The 14557-nt window shown below is 36.1% G+C and overlaps 1 protein-coding gene across 2 annotated transcripts in view; it reads right to left on the reverse strand.

The window, feature by feature from the left end:
* AGL (amylo-alpha-1, 6-glucosidase, 4-alpha-glucanotransferase) overlaps window positions 1-14557 on the reverse strand; it is a 71479-nt gene that overhangs the window by 18056 nt on the left and 38866 nt on the right. For both annotated transcript variants that reach the window (XM_023191312.1, XM_023191313.1), the window contains 6 exons: window positions 13588-13724; window positions 13208-13341; window positions 12344-12519; window positions 8598-8700; window positions 4513-4738; window positions 2593-2704 (listed from right to left, as the gene is read on the reverse strand). In XM_023191312.1, the coding sequence (XP_023047080.1) occupies window positions 2593-2704; window positions 4513-4738; window positions 8598-8700; window positions 12344-12519; window positions 13208-13341; window positions 13588-13724 (888 nt within the window). The remainder of the gene's footprint in view (window positions 1-2592; window positions 2705-4512; window positions 4739-8597; window positions 8701-12343; window positions 12520-13207; window positions 13342-13587; window positions 13725-14557) is intronic.

The following is a 14557-nucleotide window of genomic DNA, read 5'->3' on the forward strand; positions in this document are numbered from 1 at the left end:
TAAAAATATAATTATGCTAAGTGAAATAAGCCAGGCACAAAAGGGCAAAGACTGTATGATTCCACTTATATGAGGTTCCCAGGATAATTGAATTTATAGCGACAGAAAGTAGGATAGTGGTTCCAGGGGCTGGGGAAGGAGATAATGAGGAGTTACTGTTTCAATTAGGAATGGTGACAAAGTTCTGGAGATGGACAGTGATGATGGTTGCACAACAATGTGACTGTACTTAAAGTCACTGAACTGTACACTTAAAATGGCTAAAACTGTAACTATCATGGTAAAATGGTAAATATACATTATGTCTATTTTACCACAATAAAAAAAAAACCAGTAGTAAAAACAACAACAACAACAACACAAAAAAACAGCACTCCAATCATACAATTATAAAATGGACAAAAGAGATTGGGAACAGTGGCTCATGCCTATAATCCCAGCACTTTGGGAAGCCGAGGCAGGGGGATTGCTTGAGGTGAGGAATTCAAGACAAGCCTGGGGAACATAGGGAGACCCCCATCTCTACAAAACAATTAAAAAAAGAAATTAGCCAGGTTCAGTGGTGCACACGTGTAGTCTCAGCTACTTGGCAGTCTGAGGCAGGAGGACTGCTTAAACCCAGGAATTAGAGGTTGAGTGAGGTATGATTCTACCACTACCATCCAGTTTTGGTGACAGAGTGGGAACCTGTCTCTGAAAAATAATAAAGAAAGAGACAATGTGCAAAATACGTGAACCGACATTTCAGCAAAGAGGGAAGATGGATGGCAAATGAGCACATGAAAAGATATTCCACACTTTTAGCCATTAGGGAAATGCAAATGTCCAGCCTGGCCGAAACATGGTGAAACCTCATCTCTACTAAAACAACAACGACGACGACGGCGACGACAACAACAACAAAGAATACAAAAAATTAGCTAGGCGTGGTGGCATGTGCCTGTAGCCCAGCTACTCTGGAGGCTGAGGTACAAGAATCGTTTGAACTCAGGAGGCGGAGATTGCAGTGAGCTGAGACTGCGCCACTGCACTCCAGCTGGGGGACAGAGCGAGACTCCATCTCAGACCGCCCCCAACCCACCACACACAGTTGGTAGTGGTCTATGAAGCTATCAGAACAGCTTAAAAGAAAGGGGTACCACCATTTATTAAAATGGTAAAACACTCTGGAAAATAGTTTGGCCATTTCTTCTAAAACAAAACATATACTTATTATATGAACCAATTCCATTCTTGGACATTTATCCCAGAAAAAATGAAAACCTATGTGTCCCACAAAACCTTGTACATGAATATTCATAGTAGCTTTACTTGTATTAGCCAAAACATGAAAACAACCCAAATGCCCTTCAATGGATGAATGGTTTGAATGAATGGTTAAATAAATACTGGTATATGCATAAAAGAAAATACTACTCAGCAATAAAAAGGAATAAACTATTGATAAATGCAACAACTCGAATGGATCTTAAGGGCATTATGCACAGTGAAAAAAATCAGTCTCAAAAGGTTATATAGTATATGGTTTCATTCATATAACATTCTCAAAATGACAAAACTATAGAGTTGCAGAACAGATTAGTAGCTGCCAGAGACCAGGGTTGGGGGTGGAGTGGTTAGGTGTGACCACAAAAGGGTACACAAAGATCTTTATGGTGATGGACCAGTTCTGTATCTTGATTATGGCAGTGGCAACATGAAGCTATATATGGGGTCAAATTGCACGGATCTACACATACACATACAGACACATATGAATGTAAAAACTGGTAAAAGTTGAAAACATACTGATGTCAATCTCCTGATTTTGATACTGTACTGGGTGAAGAGTTCATGGCAAACTATGTATCATTTTTTCAACTTCTTATGAGTCTAATCTTTCAAAATTATAAAGTTTAAGAAACCCACATGAACATAAAACAATGCATGTTTTACAAAATAAATATGCAATAAACCATTGGAATGACTAAGGGGAATGGGGAATAAAATGAAATAAATTACTATTAGCCTTGCATTAACAGCAATGATAGTGTGCCATGAGATGAGGAACATTATGAACTCAAGAGAAGTTAGAAAAGCATATTTATTTTAATACCATATACAAACAAACCTTTTTACAAAAAGTATTTTATAAGTGCCTAGGCTCTTGAGACAGACCATGAGTAAAGTCTACCTCTAACATTTAGTAGCTATGTGACTCTGGGCAAGCTACTCTGCTTCAGTCTTCATTTAGTAAAAATGAAAACAGTATCACTCATTCCCAATGTTTTGGCGAGTGTTAAATGGTAATAACATAGGTAAAGGAGTTACCACAATGTCTAGCACATAGTAAGCATGCAGTTCAGTTCATGGTGATTATTACAGCTATAAATGAAACCACCAAAATTATCTTTCAAATTGGCTGACAAAAGATATAAAATTTTATCTTTCCTCTAGAAACTAAAAACTTGGTGAGATCAGGAACTATGTTAATCTTTTTCATCATTATACTGTGAGGTTTGGCTTACAAATAAATATTTATTAAGTGAACAATTACAAGGTTTAATTTCATCATCTCGATAAATTTGTACTATTTTAGTTAAAGTTCTGTACCTTCATCCTTCATGTTTCGATCTATCTTGGGACCAGCATTCCTTTCTCGGAACTGTATGCCCTGCATGTGTCTTTGCATTGCTTCCTGTATGACTTCAAACAATGGCTGATCCTGTTTGAGACATAATTGGATGTTACCTCTGTTCGAAATTACATTTTTCTTATTTTCCCCCAAATCTGACAACTGAAGTAATGTGAAAATACATAGTTTCATTTGGAGTGAGAAATAGGAATTGGGTGAGGCCAGGGAAGAAGCAGCTCCTATAAACCAAATAATACAGATCAGCATACAAATATTTAACATCAGTAGTTTTGACTATTCATGTCTGTGACATAAAATAATCTGTTGACAGACAAAAATGAATCTAGGGAGCTTGTACAGTTTCTATTAGAGAGATCTGTTCAGCTAATAAATGAACCTAGCTTGTTATCCAGCATCTGAATTTTAAATTGGCATTGCTATTCTTGCTCATCTGCATACATAGGCAATGGGGATAAATTATGTGCTAAAGGGGAACTCTCAAATTTGAAGATCCATAATGACTTTGGAAAATACCCCAGTGAATGTAAAGGATTCATAAGTCATTTTCTTTACCCATATAAACAATAAACGTGATCCTCAGGATGACATTTGGGAAAATATACAATTATATTTTAAAAAATAAGGTAAAGAATATTAAATAGAAGCAAAATGTTTAGAGTCCTTGTTTATTATGTTTCATTTTAAAGACTCTGAATAAAACCAAAACTCTATAATATAAAAATTCTACTAGTAATTATAAAAATTACAAAGCTGTGAATAAATATTTTTGGATAAACTGTGAGAAAACAAATAGTTATGTGTAAAATAATTACCTGCCTGATAGCATGAACTTATAATTCATTGTAATGGAAATGTCAGTCGATAACAGAGGACAAATAAAAAAATATCTTGGACAAATGTTCTTTGATTATTTCATGATATAAATAAATATCATGAGGACACAAATATATGCTAGCCCTGAAGTAGCTTACACAGCTACTATGCCCTCCCCAACCCCCAGTCATATATACCAAACTATTCATATAAAGGCATATCAGAAGTGGCAAAAGTATAGCACTATTGTCCATTCTTGATTGGGAAAAAAATCACTCAAAAATGTCTATCCATTCTTCACTGTTCATAAGATAATCTTTAAGCTCCCTGGATTGGTAGTCAAGGCTCTCCATAACCTGGCTCACCCTTTCCATAATCTCTTACTACCCTGCAGATATAGTACACAAAAAGCCAAATCAGATTGACTTTTTTACAAAAAGTATTTTATAAGAGTCTAGGCTCTTATAAAAACACGATAAGTACTATGTCCCCTAAACTGTGCTTCAATCCACTATGCAACTTCATTATTCCTTTCCTCTTTTTTTTTTTTAAGAGACTGAGTTTTGCTATGTTGCCTAGGCTGGACTCATACTCCTGGCCTCAAGTGATCCTCCTGCCTCAGCCTCCTGAGAGGCTGAGGTAATTAGAGGTGTCTGCCATATACACCCAGCTTCTTTTCATCTTTAATGTCTCCCAACAACTTTCCCCATCTCTCCTAAAGTCCTGCTCACCTTTTATGGCTCATTTAGGTGAAACTTTAGATATTTTCTAAGGCTCTCCCTGAGACCTACTTACTGGACCTTCTCTCTCTTTCTTTAAAGAGACTATACAACACTTCCTTTACACTTTATTGCAATGGCCATATTTATGTACACATCATCATCTCTTCTACCATGTTGCAAAGTTCTTTAGGCAAAGACAAATCACTTACAGTACCAGCAGGTGTCAAATCAATACTGACATTTGAATAATTCTTAAGATTTGGATTCTTAATTACACTTATTTTTACATTAGAAACTAAAAGTCATTTTTCAGAAAAAAATTATTTTAAGAAATATCTTTACCAGTGTGCCAGCAGGCAAAGGAGCAGAATCATCTGTAGGATACATTCTAGAAACTGGACACTTGAGAATGTCTAGACCATTTGGAACCATTTTACAGTAATCCTGGATACACTGCAGCCACCACCACACAGCATCCCGACAATTGTATCTGGCAAAAGTTCCTTCACCCAGTAGATTAGGAATGAGACCATGCCTCAGGGTACCAGCAAATGCTAAAATAATATTCCTAAAACAACAGAATTAAGTGGATCAGAAATGAAAACAAAACAGTCACTTTTGGTGACTATATTTTGAATGCATTTTCTCTCTTGCCCTATTTCTTTATATTTTCATGTAGAAAGTAGTCATAACACGATAGAGTAAGTACACAATAGAGTAAGTAAATAGAGAATTAAAGTCAGGAACCTTGATTCTAGCCTAGAATTTTATGCTAACAATCTGTGTGACTCCCTCTCTGATAGTTTTTTCTTGTGAGATTGGACTGGGTGATTTTTAAGGTACCTCATAGCTCCAGATGCTACTTTTGAAGTCTATGGTATTTCAAAATCAGAGTAACTATTAAACATGAACTTTATTATTTTAAATAGCAGAAACCAAGAGTAAAACAAACATATAAGAAAACAAACTGGCCAGGCATGGTGGTTTACACCTGTAATCCCAGCACTTTGGGAGGCCAAGGCTGGTGGAACACCTGAGTTCAAGAGTTTGAGACCAGCCTGGTCAACATGGTGAAACCCTGTCTCTACTAAAAATACAAAAATTAGCTGGGAATGGTGGTGCATGCCTGTAGTCCCAGCTACTCAGAAGGCTGAGGCAGGAGAATTGCCTGAACCTGGGAGACAGAGGTTGCAGTGAGCTGAGATTGTGCCAGTGTACTCCAGTATGGGCGACAGAGCGAGACTCTCTCAAAACAAAAAAAAAAAAAAAAAAGAAAAGAAGGAAGGAAGGAAGGAAGGAGGGAGGGAGGGAGGGAAGGAGGGAGGGAGGAAGGAAAAGAAAGAAAGAAAGAGAGAGAGAAAGAAAACAAACTGGTAGAAACTGACCTTGAAAAACATAATTCAACCAGTTTAAAAATTGGTAGAAGGCAGTTTATTTTTTAAAGCGTTATTTTACTATTATATACCAAACCAAAATTTAGTTTGTAAGACAGCATGGCACTCTAGAAACAGCATGAAATTAAGAAACAAGAAGGCTTAAGTCTAAATCCTAGCTTTGCCATCTGTGTGACCTTGGAAATGTCATTTAAAATGTCTAGGCCTTACTGCTTTTTGGCTAAACCATTCAGAAATTTTTATTAATTTTATGTCTCAATTTAAAGCCCATTTTTTAAACAGTAATGCAATGGGAAACTTTTTTTAAAAAAGTACAAAAATATTAGTATAGACAGTGACACTATCAATTAATAAAAGGTCAGAATAGTATATATATATATATATATTTTTAAAGAGACCCTGTTGCTCAGGCTGGTCTTGAACTCGTGGACTCAAGCAATCTGCCCACCTCAGCCTCCCAAAGTGCTGTAATTACAGGTGTGAGCCACCACACCGGGCCATAATGCTAGCAATCTTAACCATCTGGAACAACTTTGTACACTTTAACAAAATGACCTCTGATTCATGATTACCTCTGTAGAGGGAGGAAGTAGAACCATCTGTGGTAGAGGTATGTGTCCACTAAAACGAATTTCCTACAATTAGCAACCAATCTTACAGTTGGTTGTGGCCAGAACTGATGCATGTTAAGTGTATGGAGAAGAGGTGTGTTCTCCCAGCTCTCTTTCCCTCTCTGCTTGCCTCCTGGAGAGGCCCCAGAAGCCATGGAAACTGATAGATCCTCAAGCTGGAAGAAACCCGCTTCCATGAATCAGTATGTGGAAGGCTGCTTACTGAGCATGCATCTATGACTACAAGCAAGAAATAAATTTTATTTGTGAAAAGCCATTAAGATTTTAAGTGTTTATAATTTACGGCAGCTAGCACTACCCTAACAAATATCCTCTGGGATAATATATTATTCTCTGGGAATCACCTCTAGATCAGGGGTAGGCAAACCTTTTCTATAAAGGGCCATATAGTAAGTATTTTAGGCTTTGTGGGACATATATGAATTCTGTAGCATATGCTTTCTTCTTCTTTTAAATGACCCTTTAAAAAGGTACAAGCTATTCTGGTTGGGTGCGGTGGCTCACGCCTGTAATCCCAGCACTTTGGGAGGCTGAGGCAGGAGATCACAAGGTCAGGAGATCGAGACCATCCTGGCTAACATGGTGAAACTCGGTCTCTACTAAAAATACAAAAAATTAGCCAGGCATGGTGGCAGGCGGCTATAATCCCAGCTACTCGGGAGGCTGAGGCAGGAGAATGGCATGAACCCGGGAGGTGGAGCTTGCCGCGAGCCGAGATCGCACCACTGCACTCCAGCCTGGGCGACAGAGTGAGACTCCGTCTCAAAAGAAAAAAAAAAAAGGTAAAAGTTATTCTTTGCTCACAGGCCATACAAAACAGGCGATAGGCCACAGTTTGCTAACCAATAATCTAGATAGTCCTATGTAAAATTAAGCAGCGGAAATTTGTGATATTGCATAGAAGTGATAATTGGGAGCCTAAACGACATTAATAATGATAAAAACTAACATTTATGAAATGTTTAGCATGTGGCAGATATTATTCTAGACACCTTAACTGTATGTGTTCATTTGATCCTCACAAGTACCCAGTGAGGTAATTTGTCAGTTGGTAGTTTGGAACCAGGATTAGAAGCTAGCAGTCTGGTCTAAAGCCGGAGTTCTTAACCACTATACTAGGCTGAATGCTGATATTCCATTTTCTTCATCCAAATCAGTAATTCAGGGGCATTTAGGGAAGAAGCAAACAGCTTCCTAAATTTCTATAGCTCCATAATGATAATAAGAAAAGGTCTTGTATCTGACTAGCAAAAATGCAATTCATTTCACATGCCCACCTAAAACCTCCAGTTTTAAGTATCAAAAATAAAATTTTGGCATGTAAGGACACAAACTTCAGTTATTTTCCTGATGGCATCAAAACAAGGTATCATATAAATGCCTTTTTGCTAAAAGTTTTAACTTTTAGACCTGTGCTTTCAAACTTCAGCCTTAGGTTGTTGACAATCATCCAGAGACCTTGTGAAAACACAGATTTCTGCCCAACAACCCTACTCTCTCTATGTGCAGGTTTGGAGTTGGGAGGCCTGGCATAGGGTCCAAGAATCTGCATTTCTAACAAGCTCTCAGGTGAGGGTGACACTACTGATGTGTGGAACGCATTTTGAGTGGCACTGCTGTAATGCTTTCCTTTCAACCTCCAATAAGTTCATTCATATTATTGTGACATTAAAAAAATACCATTTTACGGCCGGGCATGGTGGCTCACACCTGTAATCCTAGCACTTTGGGAGGCCGAGGCAGGCAAATCATGAGGTCGGGAGTTTAAGACCAGCCTAACCAACATGGTGAAACCCCGTCACTACTAGAAATATAAAAATTAGACGGGCGTGGTGGCGGCGCCTGTAATCCCAGCTACTCAGGAGGCTGAGGCAGCAGAACGGCTTGAACCTGGGAGGCGGAGGCAGAGGATGCAGTGAGCCGAGATCGTGCCGCTGCACTCCAGCCCGGGTAACAGTGCGAGACTCTGTCTCAAAAACAAAAAACAAAAACAAAAATAAACCATTTTAAGTCTAGAAAACATAAAACTGGAGGTTACAAGGCTTGACAACAAATAGAGGAAAACTTGATATTATAATCCCACAAGACTGAAAGACTAGCAATGCCTTCACTATAGAAGGCATAAAAAGGTTATAACATTTTTAGTTTTGTTGAAATAAATTAGCTAATGCTAAAGATAACCTGACTTGTAATATGAAGGACTAGAACTTAGTGACTTCAAAGATTTTCACCCCTTTGAAATTTTATGATCCTATTAAGTGAACACACAAAAATAAAAAATACCTAAAGAAAATGCAGCTACCAAATGTTGAGAAAAGATGGGTAAGAAGGAAAGCTTGAAGAGCACGTAAAAGACATTCAGACATAAACTCGCAGTACAACACTTTAGAGGATCTCCTACCTGGCCTCTATATAGCGTCCAGTAATCAGCAGTATGCCTCTAAGTGCAATAAAAGTATCCCTTCCCCAGCAGCGGAAAATACCAGAAGAAAAATGAGGTAAGCCTAACGGAAAACACAACAAAATAATATGTTAACCATAATAATACACACAAACCTATGAACTCCATTACTATAGAACAGTTCCTCTAAACCTGGGGTACAAGACAGGTACCTGCAAATCCTCTAAAACCGTCTAAAATTATTTGTGTTAACTTTTGTCAAATGAGATTACATCCTCTTATCGGATTCCTAAAGGAATCTATGACCTAAATGAGATTAAGAACCACTGCTATAGAGGGATACTTATCTAAATTGAGGTGTGAACACATAGGTAAACTTTTCTTCTTTCTGAGAGAGGGTCTGGCTCTGTTGTCCAGGCTGGAGTGCAGTGGCGCAATCTTGGGTCACTGTAACCTCCACCTCCTAGGCTCAAGCCATCCTCCCACCTCAGCCTCCCAAGTTGCTGGGAGTACTGGTGGACACCACCGTGCCTGGCTAGTTTTCATACTTTTTGTAGAGAATGAGGTTTTGCCATGTTGCCTAGGCTGGTCTTGAACTCCTGAGCTCAAGTGATCTGCCCAACTTGCTCTCCCAAAGTGCTAGGATTATAGGCATAAGTCACTGTACCTGGCCAAACTTTCTTTTATAAATTAAATTTAAAGAGTAAAATTGGAGATCAAATATTTAACACATAAACACTAAATATTAATTATATATTTAAAAAGACTCTACCTTGAACTTGAGGACAATAAATAAATCAAAATATGAAATTATTAACTTAATGATACCTAATTAAGTATACTTATTGATCTATCACTTGAGTCAACATTTATTATCAAATTTCCCACTAATTTAAAACAACTTAAAAGTGTTATATTCTGTATACAATATGTACAATTTTACTTGTCACTTAAAAATTAATTTTACAGACAAAAACAAGGATTTAATGTGCCAAATAACTTCAACATTCTAGGTAACTGGAGCTTTTATACACAAGATAAAATAATATGATTAATGGTGCAATCTAAAATTTTACTTAAAGATTGAGTTTGGTTTCTTATAAAACACTAAGGTCAGGAGTTTGAGACCAGCCTGGCCAACATGATGAAACCCCATTCTACTAAAAATACAAAAAATTAGCCAGGCGTGGTAGTGGGCACCTGTAATCCCAGCTACTTGGGTGGCTGAGGCAGAAGAATTGCTTGAACCCGGGAGGTGGAGGTTGCAGTGAGCTGAGATCACACCATTGCACTCAGCCTGGGCAAAAAGAGCGAAACTCTGTCTCAAAAGAAAAAAAAAATTATGCTAAAGCACAAATATAACACATATTTTGGTTAGGGGAAACTGAGGACAAATAAAACATACACAGCATTTATAACTATCTTTGAAGCACTTAACGCTATTTGAAAATTATCTTGTTTGCTCCCTGTTGAATGAATGTATCTTCCCAATAGGAAATAAGACCTATGAGTAGAAATCTCATCTACCTTGTTCACCAATAAGTATGTATTCATTGAAAATTGTAACTGTATATAATACATCCCTATAAATATTTGATAACTGAAATAAAAAAATCAATATTAATATGTAAATTGAAAAGTGAAAGAATTTGACTAAAAGAAAGTTTTGGCAATTCCTGAGTGTACTTCACAACTTAAGTTTCTGTTTATTGGGAATTAGATGTTAGTTTCTTCCATTAAGAAAGATAAGAATTAGATCTTTTTCCTACCTATGTTGTCTCCAAAACGATGGTACAACATTTCCCCAAATACATTGTGAATTATTTACTTATGGTTAATATGTATGGTTTATATATGGATGATATATACATAATAATTTTGATGATAGTGATGACAGCAGCTAACATATATATAGCATTCTGTGCCATACACACTTCCTAGTATTCTGACCCATTTAATTCCTTCTATGAAGTAGGAATATAGGTAGATTCAAAGGTGAGTCTCAATCAGTATATCCAAAAATATATGCAGTCTGTCTTTGTGAAAAGTCAAAACTATAAAATCTGTAGCGCTGATATATGGAAATGTTTGTATTAACTTTTAGACCTCTAAGAGTACACAACTAATACATTTCATATCTTCTAAGTGATTTCTAATTTGTCAATTATTAGAACAGGCTACAATTTTTTTTTTTGTTTTGTTTTTTTGAGACAGGGTCTCCTCCCACGCAGGCTGCAGTGCAGGGGTGTGATCACAGCTCACTGCAGCCTCAAACTCCTTGGCTCAAGGGATTCTCCTGCCCCAACCTTCTGAGTAGCTAGGGCTACAGGTACATACCACCATGCCTGGCTAACTTTTAATTTTTTTATGGTAAAGATGGGGTCTTGCTATGTTGTTCAGGTTGGTTTTGAACTCCCTGCCTCAAGTGATCCTCCTGCCTTAGCTTCCCAAAGTGTTGGGATTACAGGTATGAGCCATTGTTTTTAATTGTTGTTGCAATACTATAACCAAAAGAAGACATTCCCAATCAGTTTCAAATGAATTCCAAAAAACCTTTCTGCAAATCTTAGAATAGGCAAACACTCCCTTGGGATGCTAGGAGCAAATATCACACTTTTATTTGTATTTGTTTATCAACTTAATTTTTTAGTTTTTGTTTTGTATCATACCTGATAAGTATGTCAGATGTAACAGTTTATATCAGTATATCGTTTAAAGTGTATGTTTTGAAGATGTTTAACAACAGCAGTACACAATCAAAAAGGTTGAAATTACTACTTTTTGTAATAGGCTTCTAAAAAGTAGGCTTTAAAACCAAGTTATTTATATCAATGTTTCTTTTGCCCCTATGGCCAAGATCAGTTTCACGAGCATCTGCATGGATTCATGAGGGAACAACAGATACCAGGAGATCAGTCAAGTGAAAATCTAAAAACACAATTATAGAACTAAAACAGCGTTTTTTGAATGTTTCATGAACATTTTTAATGGAAAGGTAATTTTTATTTTAGTTGTTGGGTATCACTAAGTCTTTTTATCTGGTCTAAGTAGCTGCAAATTTAAGGGTAAAAGAGGGAATTACACAGATAATACTACTTCTTTCTTCCTGTAACTTGGTATTTTTCAGTTTAGTTTGGAAAGTTCTAAACCTCAGTTGCCTCAAATACTAAGTACTCTCTAGAAATATGCTTGAAATGTATTAAAAATAAAATAAAAGCTTGTCCTTTAGCCTATTTTGCTTACTTGAATTTGTTACTTGATTTAGGTTTTAAATCTTCTTGGAATAAAGGATATTGATTCAAATGTTGAAAGCATTTGATTGCAATTAGACCCATGAAAAAAATTATTTAACATCTGTTTTATAATTTATAGGGACCTTTACATGATCTCTTGATAATTACGAGGTTGGGTATATTTTTTTAAATTGGGGAAAAATATAGAAAAGAAGATAGTAAAATAAATTTGATTTTAAAAAAACACAGAATGTCAAGAGTTGGAAAAAATAGAAACATGAAGAAAAGAATCAGTCAGCCATAAAAAACACACATAAATGCCTGGTGCATAGTTAAAATTAAACAGTATGCATGGCTACTATTTTTATGAGTGAAAATCTATGAAATGTACTAAGTGGTAAAACAAAATCTTGAGTAACATTACAAGGTTTTTAAAAATAATCATTTTCCTATAACTTTTCTTCTGTGAATACTACTGATTTACATATTTTAACCTTGTACGTAATTCCTTACCTGCAGCTAGAGAAACACAACATTGCTCCCTTTCTTTTGTGATCTCATTTAACCTATAAGGTACATCCGTTAGTGCAGGTGAAAGAATTGGCAGGGAAGGGAATTTTCCTACTCCACACAGTTGAACTGAACCCAATGAAAGGTGCTTCACAAAGGTTGAACCATTCTGAACAAAGCTGTAACAAAAGTGATGGAATTAATTACCTGTAGAAATATAACAATTTTTAGCAGCTTTATTTTACTTGGTTTCTTTCTTTCAAATGATTTTTCTATACAATCTGTAACAATGGTCATATTAGTTAAAATTTTAAAAAATCTGGTTAGATTTCAAAACTGCTTTCATTTCACCCATTATTTTATCTGGCTTACAGTCCACAGATGGTTGTAAAACAAATGGCAGAAATGAAAGTTTATTATTCTGAAAGTATGTCCTAATCAATTTGGTGGCTTTCACTAGTACATTTAAATTTGTGGTTCCATTTTAGGAAAATTCATCATTAAAGGAAAATTTCACTTATAATAATAGTGGAATTTTTTCCTCTGATGAAAAATTAGAAAAATTATACGTGTGTTTCAGAAATTTTATCAATTAACTCAATAAGTCAATGAATACACAGAAACAATATAAAACAATATTCTTATCAATATATTTTATTAGCTTTTAGAACCGATTTTATAATATTCAAGCTTGTTTTTGTATGCTAAACAGACTAAAGGATGCTAATAAATCTATTATCCACCTACAAGCCTTTTCAGTTCTATGACAATTCTTCATGGTTTGGTTTTTTAAGAACAAGTATGAAGTGACTCTGTATATAGTTTCTACACAGATATGCCCATTTATTCAAGTTTTGTTGGATGTACCTTGACATCTGCTTCCATGCTATATCCAGAAGAGTAGTATATGCACCAATTAATATAGCATCAAAGTAACATGGGATAAGGTAACGTGGGATCTGCTTCAGGTAGAAGAACATAGCCTGCAACCATTTACCAACCTGTTATAAAAATAAATTTGAAAGTTAATTTGGTATGTGTACAGGCTAGGTGTGTTTATAGACGTAAATCTAAACATGCAACTTTAGTAATCTATAAACCCTATTTCCATTTATTAGAACTGAAAGATGATGAAGAAAGGAGGAAAATAGTTCAGGTTAGAAAACAATCTAAATATTATATATAACATGGTAATATTTATTATTATGTCCTTGATTTTTTTGGGACTATAATATAGTTCTACTTACTTCAGCAATAGTTCCTGATCGTGAAATAAGCCGGTTACTGACATAGTCAATCATCCAATCTCCAGATCTCAAATTATTACAAAAAGGATGCCCCAAGTCATTCTTTGGTCTTATTTCCGCCAATACAGACATTAAACCTGAAAATTCAGAGACATGTCATGTAGTATTATTGGTAGCATCAATTTGTTCCTATATCCTCTAGTCCCTACTCTGCTAGTGTCTATTCTAGTGATTTGGGGTGAGTACGTATTAGAGGCAGACACAAGAGCTGCCCAGTCCACAACAGCGCTTAATATAGTTGAAGATAAGTGTGACAATATTGGCTTGAGCCAAGTTACAAAGGCATACTGAAGGACACTACTGTCATAAGAGATATAAAGAGCTTTTCAGGATTCTGAAAAGCTTCTGGGACTGGTCTTATTCTTTTGGATTTTAATGTTATAATATTCAAGGGTAACTGGCAAGGCTTCCCTGACCAAAAGCATCTCAAGAAAGAAAAGTGATAAGCCTACGTTTTTTCATGTTGAAAAGTATCGGGTTCATCAATATTCAGGCTAGATTTAAGGAAATCATAGAACTGGTTTCAGAGGGAGCAAGAACACCTATGGAGATAAGAGTAAAGCATGCTTTGGAAGGAACTGTTGAAATTTAATGGGAGGTACTTAGAACTAAGTGAAGTATCAAAGTGAGGTATGTGTATGTACATATATATACACACACACACACACACACATATACATATATATATTCGTAATTCTAGTCTTCAGTTAGAAGCATTAGCATTTCCCAGATTTTATTTATTTCAATGATACTACCTTAAAAATTATATTGGCATCACTGACTTCATTTAGATTAAATTTATTTATCTATTTAGAATTGAATGGGCCGGGCGCGGTGGCTCAAGCCTGTAATCCCAGCACTTTGGGAGGCCGAGACGGGCGGATCACGAGGTCAGGAGATCGAGACCATC

The sequence above is a fragment of the Piliocolobus tephrosceles genome, chromosome 1 (assembly GCF_002776525.5).
Source record: "Piliocolobus tephrosceles isolate RC106 chromosome 1, ASM277652v3, whole genome shotgun sequence".
Lineage (NCBI taxonomy): Eukaryota > Metazoa > Chordata > Mammalia > Primates > Cercopithecidae > Piliocolobus > Piliocolobus tephrosceles.